At 42.9% G+C, this 17,034-nt stretch overlaps 1 protein-coding gene across 10 annotated transcripts in view; it reads right to left on the bottom strand.

Moving 5' to 3' along the window:
- Positions 1-17,034, bottom strand: part of sox6 (SRY-box transcription factor 6) — a 152,265-nt gene that overhangs the window by 94,209 nt on the left and 41,022 nt on the right. For 8 of the 10 annotated variants that reach the window (XM_074616692.1, XM_074616674.1, XM_074616702.1 and 5 more), the window contains one exon: positions 2,965-3,205. In XM_074616692.1, coding sequence (XP_074472793.1) covers positions 2,965-3,205 — 241 coding nt within the window. Of the gene's footprint in view, positions 1-2,964; positions 3,206-16,458; positions 16,646-17,034 lie in introns of those variants that run through there. The other 2 variants (XM_074616710.1, XM_074616706.1) reach the window with 2 other exon arrangements.

Raw genomic sequence — 17,034 nt, 5'->3', positions numbered from 1 at the left:
AAACGGGGAGAAGAATGGGAGAGAGCTTGAGGGAGGCGGGGGGGAGAGGGAGAGAATACTCTACACATGGGAGTGTATAGTCAGCACACAGACCGTGGCTGAGGGTTGCGTCTGACAGGAGGTGGTGTTAATTATGGTTTGTGGAGTCTGAGAAAGCAGAAGGTGGCTAAGCAGCCAGGAGTTTGCAGCCTTTAACGGGGGAACAGTTAGCTCTGATTTAAACTTTGGGCCCCATAGTGAAGGGAATAATCTGGATCCAACCCGTACCTGCACGCCTATCATGGAAAAGTGAGCTTTAATCAGGAGCAGTGTGATAACAGAGTGTAATACATGATATAACCATGTCTGGAGCCACTGACAATCCTAAATAAAAAAAAGTCAGGAACACGGTAAACCCGGCAGGAATGCTGTCCGGGCCAATTTCCCATCCCCGCGTTGCATGTCGAGCTCCAGGCAGAGTTGCAGCGGTGCTGTAGGGTGGTCTGGTACCAATCGCCAGGGTGGCACGACCTACCGGCCTACTCTGCACCTCCCAGCCCTCTGTTGGATGATTATGTAGTGTGGCAGAGACAGTGGAGAGTGCTTGAGGGGAGTGGAGCAGTGCTGGGTTAATCAGCTGGCGCAGGTTCAGGGCACAGCCCACACAGACGCATGGCACAGCAGTGGAGTCAGGTAATCAGCAAAGGCAACACTCTCATTCCTTTCGCCTTATGCCTTTCCCTTTTCTTCTCTCCATCTCGTCCTCCATTTTACCCTTCCTCTCTTTCTGCGTCCTTTCTCACACTTACTCTGAGTGAAGTGAGAATGAATCAAGATTTTTGTTTGTTTGTTTTTTTTGTTTTTAATCAGATTTTTTCCATCATTTAGGACTGATATGACTTCACTTTCATTTTGTTGCCATTTTTGTAAATACTTTGTAAACACTAGGAGTGGGGAAAAAATTGATACAGCACAGTATCACGATATTTTGCGTGTCAATATTGTATCGATACACTGACGTAAGTTATCAATCTTTTAGTATATAAACTATTAACCTCTTAACAATCTGACGGCCCGAAGATACTGGTATCATATGAAACTAGAAAACTTGAGAAATGGATTGTCATGTTAGCTTGTCGGAAAGAATGCTAAATAATGCTGCAAAGTTACACAAAATTTTGCGGAGGTAAAACTGGCACAGCCAATTTTAAAAGGGGTCCCTTGACCTCTGACCTCAAGATATGTGAATCAAAACTCTTAGATGAACGGAGTGCAAACTGTATCTTATTAGATAAAACAGATGTTGACAAACTGCATAATTTGCAGTTGATAAAAGGTCATGAAACGCAATATATCTTATCGCAATACTAAAATCGCAATAAGATTGCATTATGACTTAAATATCGTGATAATATCGTATCATGGGGCCTCTGGTGATTCCCACCCCTAGTAAACACTATTTTACAGAGATGCTATACAAATATTCATTAGTAGTATTATAGATTTTATAATTGATCAGTTAGATATTTATTAAAGGTATTTATAAACTTCTCCTTTGTGTTTGTTTGTCATAAAACTTGCTAAAATCCTGTTGCTGACATCCCGTAATGTGCCACAGATGAAGACAACACCTGAGCAATCCTTTGCCTGTCAATTCCTTACACTGTCAGCATCGCGAGGAGCAGGCGGCTACAGAGGCTATTCATGTGTCTGTTTGTGTGTGTGTGTCGCGTGCTGCAATGCTGAGGTGTTGAGGGTCTCAGTGGCCAACTGCAGAGCTACTTCAGAGGCCCTCAGGGTCTCTTTACCACAGACCCGTCTGTCACAGACAACCACCTGCCTCCCGTGTCTATAGCCCACAAGTGCCTGTGCTCTTCTTCGCTCCGCTCACATCAAAGCAGCTCCGCACTTAGAATGTACAGCGTCTGGGGTCTGGCTGCAGATGTGGCTTATACACAGCGAGAAAAACAACACGCGTGCACCGAGGACAAGACATGTTTCTTTAATAGCAACAAGAATGCATCGTCGCGACCCTGAATAGGATAAGCGGTTACAATTAATGGATGGATGGAAGAATGCATCGTGGCCTTCCATCGGTCATGATGCAATTTTATGAGCCATTCACATTATTAAAGGGAGAGTTAGAAGGGCATTTGTTTAACCTAATTATAGCTGATGGTTTAGAGCCCACTATCTCAGAGGTTTCACAGCATTAGGGAACCATGGGGATGGAGTTATAGGGATAAAATATCAGCTGAGCTTCTTTATACAAGCCAGGAACAATAGGAGACTGCTGAGCCAAGAAGTTGAATAGGCATTGAAAAAAAAAAAAGAAAAGAAAAAAATCGATTCATTTATGTATCGCGATTTATTTATTCTTTTTACGATTTTGAAATTTATTTTTTAATGCCAGAATCGATATATTTGCTTCGTTTGAGTCTATGCGGTGGTAGATGGAAGTTATCACTTTTATTATTGTAGTCTGAGTAACGGGACGTCATATCCGTTCCATATCTGTCACCAAAACAAACCGCAGTCGGCCGCAGTAGTACAAGTCGAAGTAGAAAACGGCAGAGGTTCCACATGGATACGACCTGCACCCTCACATGTTAAATCCAACATGGCAAACACTACACATACAGTAAAGTATGGAAACACTTTGGGTTTCACACATTGCCAGAAAAATATCATGGCTAAAGCTGCATGCTAACTCTGTCATGGACAGCTAACGTTATTGTATTATGGTAACGTGCAGTCAAGCCAGCCGTCACTCCTATCTCCGTGGTCAAATCAGCCGACGCTACAACTGTAGAGCACCCATCTTTTCTAAGTTTTCTATAAAAATAAACTTTTACTTCATCATTTATGCTTCTCTTATCTCTACATCTATTCTGTTTCCTTTTATTCCATTCTTACCACAGAGGCATCAAATTAGAATGAAAAAGGTTTATGTATGTATGTATGTAATATATTGACATGTCTCACCATGCGCTGCTGGGCTGACACCAGGCTGTCCCAGTCACTCTCTGGCGGCACGCTGCTGAGCGGCTGCATTTCATCTGGATGGGCTTTTCCGTGGAGCAGGCTGTGCAGGGGCAGCTGTGGCGTGCCGTGGGCCTCGGCGCTCTCCTCTTTCTCCCAAGACAAGTGCTCCTGACTCATGGCATCGTCCCCATCGACCACGGAGGCGAAAGGAGACGTGGCTTGCTTGGAAGACATGACTCTGCTGTGGAGCAGGAAAAAGAAGAAAAGAGTCAAGAAAAAGGAATTATATCGTACAAGGAACATCAACAACACATGAAAAGAATGCTCGAGTATTTCATGGACGACTGGCGGTTACGTTCAAGTGATTGTGCATGGCTGTGGATTATACGTGGTGCACCTGAGCTGATAATGCTGCATTGATTGAACTGTTGCCTGTAGCTGCTCTGGCCTGTGGAGTTTGGAACAGGCAGTGGGGTCCCTAATCCTTTGTTTAATGCAGATGGATGGCTTGATCTAGGGCTGGAACTGTGCCTGCTTGGGTCTTGGCCCAAACCCCAAGACAGTTACTCAGGCAGTAGGTCAGCCAGGCAATGGGACTGCCATCTAGATAAAAGGTAAAAAGCCTCCTCACAAATAAGTTAAGTCCCGGTACACAGAGATGTAAAGCAAGGTTGCTTTTTTTCCTCTGATAATATTCTCTTTTTATTTCTACGTTAATTGATTTTGTCCTTCAACCATCTTATCATTTTCTCTGTGCGAGCTGATTTCATGCCGATGCAATCAAATACACACAAAAAACAGCCTCGTCTCCTTTTGTTTCCACTCGTCAAATTAGGAAATTATTAACATTTTGGTGTGACAGTGTTCCCTCAGGCCAACAAATCCTACTTAAGCAGCTTAAAAAATCAAAAGCTAACAGTGGAGGACTAAATTCACAAATCTGTCATATGCTTTCATGAATATTACAGTGAAGATTGTACTTGACATATCAGGTGCAAAAGGAAACTCATGTTAATTCTAATTTATTTTCTTTTTTTTCCCCCTTTTTACAACCCAACTCGTTTTGGTGCAGAATTTATACAACCAATTCCGCCTTTTCTCAGAATTAATGAGGCCGCACTCATGCTGTGTGCTACAATGAATGAAATTAAACACTGTGCCAAGCAAATCTAATTATGCATTTGGTATTAAATTAAAAAGGGGATAATATGGCCTTCCTACTGATGTGAAGTGGAGAGAAGGAGCTGGAGCATATTTAACTCCTAATCCGCTTTTCCCTGAGCTGTTGTTCTGCTTATTTTTCTCAACTACAGGACGTTGACCATTACAACTAGGATGTGACTACTTAGGGCTCAATCTTCTCTAGAGGATGAGTGTGTGTGTGTGTGTGTGTGTGTGTGTGAGAGAGAGGAAGAAGAAAGGCAAATTGGGGCTGTGAAGGTATGTTTGTATGTGACAAAATGCTCAGGGTCCTTCTTGTACTACATTTGATCACTGATCACCATCTGCCCCGTTCTCCTGCTCTATCCACAGGGGTCAGTGTGACAGCACTTTAGTTCCACCCTCAGTTTGCCTGGGGGGTTTAAGAGAGGGGGGGACTCTCAAGGTTGAGGCAGTGCTGTGGTGCGATGGTGTCCTTGCGCTTTCTGCTGAGAGTCAGGCACTGAGAGATCGGGAAAGATATGTTCCATTTAAAAAGGGCGTTTATGAGCAAGGTCTTTGGGTGTAATAGTTCTTGGTTGGTACACAAGGAAGTCTGTCAAATGAGGTGTATTGTCTGTGTACACACGTTGCTGAATTGATATTGTCTGCAGATATTCTAGGCAGGATTATTTGTGTAGCACCTCTCAAAAACAGAGGCAATTCAAAGTGCTTTACAAAAGGCATGAAGCGACTTTTAACAGACGGAAAATATGAAGGAAAATACAAAACAATTTGAAAAATATGAAATATAAAATGAAATCAAATGCGATAGTGAGAGATTCAATAATAAAAGACTGTTAAAGTACAGTTGCAATTCCATAATAAATAGCAGAATTGTTTTCAGTCTTGATTTAGAAGAGTTAGAGCAGACCTTTAGGGATGTACCGATCCAACTTTTCAGTCCCAATGGTGATACCTGGGCTTTGCGTATTGGCTGATACAGACTACCGATCCGATACCAGTGTTTAATTAACAAACTGTAGGCCTCACTGTGTGGAAGTGACTGGGATCATTCCTGTATGTGTAAGGCAACATCAGGCTTGACTTAAACATTGCTTTCCTAACTTTGTAAAACAAAATGGAACAAATAAATACATAGATATAAATTTAGTGAATTGTTATTTATCATTAAAATAATAAATCGTACACCAGCAACTTCGTAAAAAATCAATTCAAGTGTAAACCTTTTTAAAGCAGCAACAAATTGGTCAAAACTTAAACAGGAATCAATTACAGTATATAATGTAAATAGTATATAAACATAGAATTGAAATGAATAGATCGGCGCCATTGTCACCGATATGTGATCCAGCTATTTGAGTCAGTATCGACCTGATATCTGGTATCGGTACATCCCTAGTCACCATGTTTCGTTTTAATCTTCAAAGCAGTAAGCAGACTCGACGGAATTAATGCTGAAAGCAGATTAGACATAATTCTGTATTAAATTATATTTCAGAAATTTGCACTGCTATATCCAAATAAAACAGCCACTATGCATTACCACACTCTCTTTAACGCTCATTCACTCACACACACACACTGGCACATAGTCACAGATCAACCTGGGTAGTGAAGGCGGACCTAAACAATGGTAGCCTAAGTTAATCTTATGTGTCTCAGCAGCTGTACAAACAGAACCAGTCAGTCAGGTAGATGGCAAAGGCAGGAGAGTGAGACCTGTGCCTGTCTGTCTGCCTGTCTCTCCTTCTGTCTTTTAGCCTCTGTGCCTCGATGTGTTGTCAGCTGGGTCTTTAGTGGGACTCAGCCCTCAATTTTAATCAGCCATTAAATTGTTTCCTGTAATTATATCAAATAGAAAGTGATCTCAAAATTGGGTACTGTTAATTGAAAATCAAAAGTCAGAGCAAAGTTCAGAGCATGCATGTAGAGGGGGCAGTAGTGGGGTTGTAAGGGGGAGGCGTGCGTGTGTGTGTGTGTGTGTGTGTGTGTGCGAGGTGGGAGCGGGTCGGGCTCGTACTGTAGATTCTGATGTATTTTTTATTCATGCACCCAAAAAGCTCAAGCCTCGGGAGCAACAAGCACCTCGTCCTCAATGGAGTGTGAGAATGAAACAAAGCACTGCTTTTGTATTACACAGTAAATCAAGTGGTATTATTTTACCACTAAAATATTCAGTCTCTCAGGCACTTTTACTTTGGTCTCCAGCCATCAGTCAAACTGCTGAGGCGTGAGCGAGAGAAGGGGATAGAGAGAGCGAGAGAGAGAGAAAAGGAGAGAGGGAGAGACTCCATCCTCCTGTAACATGTGTCTACAGCAATCTTGTTAAAGAATGCAACAGATCTGCGGCAGGCTCCATAACAGTATTTGTCAGCAGGAGTTAATAATTTATTAGCAGTGCTGGGAGGGCTGCGCTCAGGCAGCTTAAGAGTGCGGAGAACCCCCTCTGCCCCACCCCCACCTCCGACAAGCCCCATACAATACTGCCTCGTATTATTGAAAGGGAAAAGGGGAAGTGTGGCAGTAATTCTCTGAAAATATCTGAGGGCAACCGTTCGGTATTTCTCACATTTGGTGCGGGATCACACAGCGCTGAGATCTAAAGGGGTTTGTGTGCGATAGATCAGCATAGACACAACAAAGACATCTGATGAGGAGCAAAATAAGGAGCTGAATGTGGGTACTACCGATGCATGTAAAATTTGATCATATTTTCTCTCATAAAACTTCGCTGTTTACAGCCTGGCAAAATAAAATCAGCAAAACAGCCGTTTGTACAACTACAGTGTATTCTGGTGTTGTTGAAATAACTTTACCCACATTAATAATTGAACCAATTTCTCTGGAAAATAAGCCCAAAATGTGCTTTAACATACTAAATATGGTGAACTGAAGGGGTAGCTCATAAATCCTTGACAAGCTGCCCTCCCTCATGCTTGATTACACAATAACAATAGACAACTAATAAACAGTAGTAATCAATAAGTGAAATGCTGCCTACTTTCTGAAAGACAAAGCCCCAGTGACTTTGAAGACTTGAAGCAGAGACGGCGGAGGGTCGGTTAGAAAAGAGAACCGGCCTATATATAGCTGACAATATTGCGCACATTTGAAGGATTAGGACTTAAGTTCTCCAGCCGCGGGCTCATATGGCCTTGGAATGCTTTGAGTCATGAATTGTTCCCTGCGATAATGTTTCATCATCGTGCAAAACAACCTCTGCTTAATTGGCGAGTATTAGAGGAGCAGTGTTGTGCGCCGCTCATCTTGTGACCGAGGGGGCCATGTGTCCTCGGCTATCCCATTTCCCCTTTCATCGTAAAAGGGTCCGACTGACTTTCACCCGCTGTATCTGCTCTGTCACACTGTTTACCTTTTATAGACAATGGTGATAAGTAACTCCACACCATCTCCCCCCCCGCCTCTCCAACCCGCCCACATGCCCACTACTGATGTCTTGCACCTTCAAGTTTTTGATCCCAAGTCCCAACAGGGGGAGGGATATTACACCTTCTTTCTTCACATGTTATCAACAGACAACAGGAGAGAAAATCAAATCAATTATTAAACACAAAAAAGGGAATGTGAGAGCATGCAATAACAGATTCAAATGTAACATTGGTGCCAGACTTTGGTGCCACACTGCTATTAAAGTTAACAGGCAGACATGCCAAGTCCCACTATAACCCAGCATATCTGTGTTGTTTCACCTTTGACTGAAAAATGCTTCCACAAAATAAAAAAAAACATATTGAGATGTTGACTAATGTTTTATATTTAAATGTGCATGTCCCTTGTTATTAGTCTCCACACAGATCATGGCTATGTCTAGCAGCAGCTGCATATAGCTCAACTCAAGCCCCAAAATAGTTAGACCATGATACATGACCAAACTATTATTGCTAAACAGATCAATTTATTAATGGCTCTGGTAATAACTGGAAGGACTCAATGATATGGCCTGTCAAAGTTACAAGCCAAACTGACTGATTTAGCTAGCTAGCTACATTCATACTAGTTATCTAATATTAGCTGTCATGACAACGTTTAAACTAGAGAGGCTGTAACAGCTGCTATCACTCAACAACATCGCAGCTCCATGTCTGATTCTTTTACACCATTACGAGCATTATTTCTTGCTAAGGTTAACGGTTTAATCCCCACTTTAACAGAGATGACGTTACTGCTAGCTAAGAGTGCCCGTTCAGAGCGCGTGCTTGTTTGGAACCGGCCGTGTAGTCAGGGGGCGTGGCTGTTCGGAACACATGCTCATCGGAGCAATTGCTTGGCACCCGGAAGTGCTGCTTCCAGCGTTGTGAGATCCACGGTCGTGTCTAAAAGGTAACCCGCAAATTACGAAATCTGATCTGAAGCCTGCAAAAGAACTCTCGCGAGAACCGCTGGCTGATGACCAATCCTAAGCTTAACTATTCAAGGTCAATGCCTAACCTTAAATGGACTGTTTGTAACTTCTTACACGTATAAATCACCCGGGTCGGTGTCCCATGCGCGCTCGCGCGTGTGGCTACGCTGTTCAGACAATACTCCAACACAAACTACACGGAAGCACCAAAACCGCAAAGTTATATCTAGTGAAGCCCGTCTTGCAAAACAGTGTTGGCCGCGGTCGTAGTACGCGGGGGAGACCGTAGCTTCGGTCTCCAGGGCCGAAGTCTCTGCTGTACTCTGCTCCTCTGCCTGCTTGCCTTCACTCAGCTCGCTCCACCTCACGTGCATGCGCGCACACTACACACTGCAGAAGAGTTAGTCTAGCTCTGAGAATATTTAGTGAATGTACAGTGGACGTTTTTGCAGCAATAACTGCTGCAGCTCCTCCAGACCAACAGAGGTTTTCCGTTTCTTGTGAAGTGACGGGGCTCCGCAGCGAGAAACGTTATCGCCTCTGACTGGCCGCGGTTGAGAGGCTGAGGCAGGAAAAGCCAACACTAGGATCAGCAGTGATTCATGGAGAGACCTCCGTCTGGTCAGCTAACATTACTGCCAAGCAGGTGAAGTATAGAGTGATATTGTGGTTTTAGCTGACGTGTGTCGCCTCACTGTTTTGAGCGATGCTCGTTCTAGTCTATCTAAAGCGAGCAAGCGCGAGCCCGACGCTGACTTTCGTTGACTTAACGGCCACAGGTGTCGCTGTTTACAAGCATTTCTGATTCTTCCAAAGAGTCCCTTTAAATATTTGAGATCAATGCCTAACTGGTGATGGCGAGATTAAGCTTCATGAAGCATTGAAGCTCTCCAGCAAATCGGTTCATTTCACATGGGTTCATCTGGGCTTCATGTGCACACAAAACCACGGGTTGGTCAAAGTGGGAGAGAGCAGATATATGACAGATGTAAGACAGTGGTTTAACTTGGCAGAGGGCAGTGAATGTGTAACTATAGGAAAATGATAGAGGGGACTTTATTCCTTTTTTATTTAGGAACAATAATTTCTTGACTGTGTTTTTCAGCTTCGGGCGTCTTCAATTACGTCATTGGTCTTAGACGATAAAAGCCTCGATACACACTTCACAGAAAACCTCGACACACGCTCCGAAGCCTCGACACAGCACGTAACATCACCACGCCTAACATTAACCATCTCGCAAGAGTTTCCCAACTCGCGACACGGCCGAGAACCGCTCATCGCTCCAGGATGGGAGTCCAGGGGAGTGAAGAAGAGTTTGGTTTTAACGTTAGTATATCGAGCATCCAACAGGAAAAATTAACTGCAGCCTGCAGGAAATGAGCCACGGCCTGTAACTTGGTTGTGTCTGGAGGGTAACCCGCAAATTGTGAAAACTTGCAAAATCTTGCAAAAACTCTAGCTGTGAACATTTTCGACTGCAGAACCATGAAGCCCCATCCCCGCTGCTGGCCAGAGTTCTGGTCGCCTGTGTATTCAAAGTTTATTAATATTTATTTAATTTAACCGATTGCACCAACTTCGACACTGCACGTCCTCGGGTCCCACACATGGGTCTATACATACAGAGATTCCTTGCTTTATAGTTAGATGTGTGACAGTGTCAGTAGCTACTCAATGCACAACATCCATCTACATTCAAGCATGCACAGATAACGGTGTTTATGCAAAAAAAAAAAAAACATAAGACATACAAAATCAGTTTATTCACATAAAGCTAAATGTAAGTGTTTAAATTTGCCAACTGCCTTCAAGCATAAAAAAGAAGAATTGAGATGTCGGACTGACTGCGTGATCTTTCAATAGAGCCAATTAGTAAAGGTGCTATTCTGTGCTGTCTGTTTGTCACTGTATTGTACAGTGGGAGCTATTAAATATGTGTACCAACTAAGCACTTGTTAAATAGTAAAAAAAATACAAATTAAATGTGAGACTGTTTAATTAAATCATTTTCCAAACAAAAGCAATAACCTTGAAAATAAATTGTATAATCAGTAGTTTTCTTTTAAAGTGAAGAAGACGTAGCTAAAGGAAATAGTTCAGGGGCTTTAAACCGTGTGTTTGCGAACCATATGTGTGTGTGTGTGTGTGAGAGAGAGAAAATCATCTGTGTGTTTCCCTTCAGGGGTTCCTCCTGTTCTAACAGGTGTCGTGGTAGGGTTCTTCTGGGTTCTTCACCTGCCATAATGAGATATTACTACCTGACAGCTCCCAGCTGGAGGAGCATTGACACGGAATCCACCGTTTAGCACAATTAAATTATCACCCTCCATTGTGATTGTGCCATGCTGTGCAGCAGCCAGGTTTCTGGATACATAATCAACTCGTAACACGGGCTGTATACCGCTCACAGTTAGCCTCTTTTTCCACACACACATACTTTGACACAGAGTGTGCATACACATACTTATTTGTCTGCTGTAGCCTATTATTCCTGCCGATTTAAATACAAGGAAATCAGAAAAAGAGATTGCTTTGAGTCGGTGATACCCAAATTAATTTAAATCTCTTAAACCTCAGCCGACAAAGTAATTACAGATAATGATATTAAAATATAGTAAATGGCTGGGAAAATACAGATTTTCCAGCAACCTACTGTACAGTGCCTGGAGAGTTGTCTAAATGAATTTGTTTAAATTGTTCTTCCATTATTGTTGACCTTCCCTTGCAAAAAGTCAACGGCGGCACTTCATCCTCACTTCACACTCCCTCCTGATGCCTTCTCTATTAGAAACCGCCACGGTTACCACAGCTAAAATCCACACTCAAATGATAGCCACCCAGAGCAAATTAAGCAAGCCACCTGAAGTGCACACTTTACATATTGAGCAGAGCATTGATAATTACTTTGCAGGGTAAATTATTTGCAATAATATGCTGCTAGAGGAACTGCCTTGTATCTCACTTTAAACACTTGTGCAGCTGCCATGACAGCATGGTTGGTGTCCTTGCCCCCCACGCAAGGCGAAGGCAGATGCAGGTGTGAGAGCGCTTAAGTGTCCCTGTCTGTCTACTCAGGAAGGGTCGATGAGCACTCACACACTGAATCCCTCGTTGCCCCCCTCCTCCTCTACCTCCTCCTCCTTCCTCGTCGGTCCCCTGTGCCTTTGGCCCTTTTCCTGATCCCAGGACGCAAGCTCAGAGCTGGATGGCATAACAGCCTCTCAGTTCCCCAGGACACACACAAGTTCACTCATGCGTATGCTTTCACAAATGAAGGATCCAAAAAAATTCACTGCTGGCCTTTTTTTTTTTTCCTGGACTTGCATTATCCTTTAAACCTAGGCAGAACGTTTTTGGCCTCATTGGGCAAAAATTCCATAATAACCTTTCAGCATATTGTAATTCAAGTGTTCTGAGAGAAAACTAGACTTCTGCACCTCCTCATGGCTCTGTTTTTAGGCTTTAAAAAAGAAAGTGTTCCTATTGGCTGTGCTCCGGCTGGTGGGCGGTGCTTGGTATTTCCTCAACTGATCTCAACATGGCTGCCGGGTCACAAACTTTCTCATTTTACAGCTAAACAGTACACTACAAGATGTTTCTGAAAACATTTGAGGAGAGAAATAGGCATTACAGTAATGTAATTTTGATTCATGTTTTATCAGTGCTGCCTAGTTTGACCGGTTGATCAGAGTTCGCGAGTGATTGACAGCTGCTCAGAGACGCCAGACTCCAGCTCGGCTCTGATTGGTTGTTTTTCTTTCGGTCTGTGAAATCTTGCAGATGCCATTAGGCGCACCGGAGGACACCAGAGGACAGAGAGGCACATGATTTTTTTCTGATTTTTACAGATTCAGACCTGTCTCATGCACTACTGTCAGGATATAGTGACCGTTTTATCATATTTGCTCCATTTCTACCCACTGCAGCTTTAACAGAAATGACCTACTAGAAGCGGAGCATACTGGATGTTGTGAGTCAAACACTTAGAGAAACACACGAACAGTAGCAGGACAATAACTTCACCAGACAAACGGTTTCCATTCCTGAGACGAGAAAAAAAAGACTGAGACAAGAAAAGCTTCTTGTTGTTTTACCTCTTTCTTTTACTTTCTCGTTTTCAGTGGGCCTGCTGGGGGATGGAGTTCCCAAAGAGACTTCTGTTGCTGCTGCTGCTGCTGCACTTAAGCAAACCTCACAGCGAGTCAAGCCATCAACCAACACAGCCCTATTTGCTGAGCAACAGTGGAGCTTTGTGGCTCGCCTCATAGCTGACAGTAAGTTATGAGCCCTTTGTGAGCAGGAGAAGGAAAACAGAGATCGGAATTTGGCAGGAACATAATAATACAGAATTCTCCTGTTCATGGAACCTGAAATTTTCGTGGAAACAATCGAGCATTGTTGAAGGAAAGAAAAGCAACGGTGACAGATGAAATATAGAGTGGGGCCCCCCTTTTTGTTAAACAGTAAACAAAGCGCCATTCAGGCAAGGTCCATTCTGTCATTTATAAAGATAACTTCTTCTGTGCGCTGGAGAGTTTGCAGCAAATGGCTGCACTTCAACAAATCGAGTGTAACATCTCTCACAGTTGCCAGAGAAGTGAGTTGAGGAGCTGGCTGGGGGGTGAAGAGATGCATCCCAAGTTACCAAAGATATGCACAATAAGTCTATAGGGAGCATGGAAATCTCAAAAGGGAGGGGAAGTTAAAAAGAAGAAAGCAAGCGAAAAAATTTGACTTTTGGCCAAATACTCAAGGACAATAGCTAATTATGAAGGAGAAATTTTGCATGGAGCCATAAAAGCATGTGCACTGGGAACCATGAATGGTTTATGAAAGTAGGGGGAGGTAATTTCACTGTATGGCGGGGGAACTATGGGCCTCAGTCTTTGGTCTTGCCATCATGAGGTCATCATTGGCAACTTTAATGCCCAGCAGAGCTGAGGTTGGTACAACTGCCGTTGGTTTGGACATCTGGAATGTCGACACACAGTGGTTCACTTTCTGCGTCACTATCCTTGTTCCTTTCTTTTTTCCTGGTCACCAAATTGGCAAATTTGAAATGTGTACCGAAAAGAAAAGCGATTTTGTTCCCTTTCATTCTCATCTCATAAATAGATTTCTGCAGCTAGGGGGTGGAAAAATTGAGGAAATTACCTTCAACACTGTTGTAATTAAGCTGCTCTATTCTTACTCTAGGGGCGGTGAGGACAACAGCTCATTAGCTACAGTTAGACCCACCTCTAATTCTTTAGGGTTTTTTCCCTTTTCTGCTATTTTTTTTTTCTCTGTCTGAATAAATTAATGGTATTCATTCACACACAAGGGAAGGCACACAAATGTGTCTCCCTTTGTGACAACTGGACTTCTTTTCCCTCTTTGTCTTTGGGCTCTTGTGTATTTTTTTTTTTTTTTTAAAAGGACTGTGAGAAGAAGGGCCGGGATAAACTCGGGGAGGGGAGAGAGTAGCCACGTTTCATGTGACACGTCAATTGGAAAATCAAAACAGGGGTAGTTCATTTGCTCCACCCAGATGAGGCCATCTAGCCGAGCCATGATGAATAGGGGTCAGGCAAGCCACACCTCAAAGATTTATGATTAAGGCTTATTATGTTGGGAAACTGACATTGATTGCTGATTTAAACCACTGAAACCAATTAATTTGCCAGTGCTGAATAGAAAGCATGGTCAACAGTGTGTGTCATTCTGACAGGTTGGACAGGAAGAAGCTGAGCAAAAGTGAAGGTCTAAATGAATAGCTGGCACCGGGCCCTGTTTGGAGGTGGTTAAAAGTTACCGTGAGTGATTGACGGCTGATACAAAAAAAAGAGAGAGTGGAAGAAAAAATGAGATCTGAAGAGCAAAACCAGAAACCCCAGCCACTGATCTGAGTAATTGCCCAAAAATTTGGTTCACAGAAGACATGTACAAGCTGCTGTTTTAGCAATGGTAAGATGGTTTCATTCATGGGCCGGCACTGAGAAAACCTGAGTAAATGAATGTGAAACATAGCCCTAATAAAATCAGAGAGCTGACAGACATGGTTGAACAGAAAAATGTGCTGTATTTCCACTCCAGGGAAGCGGGCACTGTAGTGGATTATACGCTGACTAAAACTCAAAATGCCTGAGCAGTCCACGCTGCTAACCATGTGTCCGACCCTTATACTCTTCTCTGCATTTTGTCCAGAGCGATGCGTAAAAAGCAGCAGGAGCCGCAAGTGATATACCTACCGCAATCTATTACCCAAGTGATTTCTGTGCGTGTGTTCACAACAAATGCCACATTACGCTCGGCTGCATGTTATTTTTCTCTGTGGTTGTCGGTGGGAAGCTCGTGTTTACTAATACCTTTTCCTCTGTGTTAGTCTCTATTGCTGGCTCGCGCAGAGGACACAATGCATCATGACAGTGCTTCAAAATGAAATCATTAACTAAATTGCTTTCTTAAAAAGCCACAAGTGTGCGGCAGGATTTGTGTGTGTGTGTGTGTGTTTGGCTGTGGGCCACGGGCCTCTGGTTCCCAGGCAGCCTCTGCCCCGGCTCTGTTGTGGTTCCCTGCCACCACACTCATTATGCTCAGCCTCAGCACAGCACGGCGCAGGGCTGCGGCTCGCCTCGCCTCGCCTCACTCACTGGGCTGGTAGGGAAATAATCTGGTAATCTCAAACTACTCCTCCATTTCAACTGGGGCCCCATTCGCACAAAGAGACCCTTTGTCCTGAAACATTTATGACCAGCCTTTGGATCTCAATCAGGGAATCAATCAAAAACACATTAAACAAATATGGTTTTATATTTGATGTTGAAAGCTTAAAGGGAATTTTCTGTAGAGCTGACCTCTGATTTTATACTCCTGTGATATCAAACAACAATTCCTGCTGTGCCTTTCATAAACCTTAGCAAACTTAAATAATGGGGGGGAAATATCCATATTACCGTCAAATATCTATGAGCATACATTTTATGCACAATAAAAAACAAATTCATTATATGTAATTTACACACCTAGATAAATACACACGTGGACTAAAAAAAAAAATACTTTCTGTACACTTTATCAATCTGCCTGAGATAGATTTCAATAAACAAAGCAAACAGAATGAAAGGCAAATAGGGAGTGAAGGACAGACAAATATTTGATAAGATAGGGACAGTAGCTGAGCTGTACGACAGGGTAGCTGAGGACCCCACCTACCCTCACACACACACACACAGACACACACACACACCTAACCCTCAACCCCTGACTGTCTATCTGCTCTCCACTGAGCTGGAGGTAGCAGATGTGTCTTTCACAGCCTACAGAGTGTGTAACCAATCTGCAAACAATAGCTGGAACTTGACAAAGGTCATTGCACTTGCAACACACTTTTTACAGTAAAGGGCAGTCAAAGCTCATTGGTCACTTAGGCAAACCATGCCCTTTTTTTACTCTGTCGACCAAAGAACAGGCATTTAATACTGAACACAAGCGCAGTCCATAAATTGTGTATTTTCTGTCAGTGTCAAGCTCATTAGTCCGTCACTATAATGCCATCTGAGCTCCTCTGTAAGCCCCTTAACAAAGTTTAAGTCACCTTTTTGATCTCCCGTTAAGCTAACAGTTGGTGTAAACATGTTCAATCCTATGAACGTAATAATATACATGTGACCAGGTGCCACAGTGCTGAAATCCTGCTCGGAGTCTTAATTACAACAGACAGCCATGACAGTGAAACAGATCCAGCACCAGCCACGCTCTCTAATACCTGCCACAGTGACCACATGTGGGGCAACAAAAGATTTTCACAACATACCTGATTAGTGTCTTTGTTTTAAGACTGTCTTAAGCTAATTGAAGGATTCAGTTCAACATATTTAAAAGGGAGAATTACAAAAATTTGTTTCCCATGAAATAACCAAATATAGTGAGGAAAATGTATGCCTAAATGAACAATGTGGAAAAGATTTTCACTCTTAACTTACCAAGAAGTGGTGTCAGGTGTGTGTAGCCAAGGTAAACGGCCCCGTTCTTTATCAAGAAAAAAAGGCCTGCCTGCACACTGACAAAAAAAGCGACTTCTCCAGATACAAAAAGGGCAAAAAAATGTAAATAAAAGGTGAATGTTTTGGTCGTAGGACCATCGTCAGCAGAACTTACAGCACACATTAACTGACAGACTTAAATAGACTATCAAGCAAACAGTAATGGCCAATCAGAAGAAAGAAGGTATGAGGCAGAAGGTGTGTTGAATTAATTAATCAACTAGTTGGGTGTGGTCAAAAAGGCCCCAAGAGTATCTTAATGAATGCTGTCATGAACACTCGTATGCATCAACATATGTAAACTTATATCTATTCATATATGTGTGTGCAAAACACAAAGATTGAGGAAATAAATTTTGCAAATATCAAAACACATGCAAAAGAGGGAAAGCACAAATGAGAGCATGGTGCATCATGCCCATCCCCCATGTTTCCTTTCTTGCTGCACATCTATTATTTTGATATTTGCATTGTTTCTTGGTTCAAAGCACACTCACCAGTCTGCACATTGAGATC

The sequence above is a fragment of the Sebastes fasciatus genome, chromosome 2 (assembly GCF_043250625.1).
Source record: "Sebastes fasciatus isolate fSebFas1 chromosome 2, fSebFas1.pri, whole genome shotgun sequence".
Classification (NCBI taxonomy): Eukaryota; Metazoa; Chordata; class Actinopteri; order Perciformes; family Sebastidae; genus Sebastes; species Sebastes fasciatus.
This window is presented reverse-complemented; position numbering and strand designations above follow the sequence as displayed.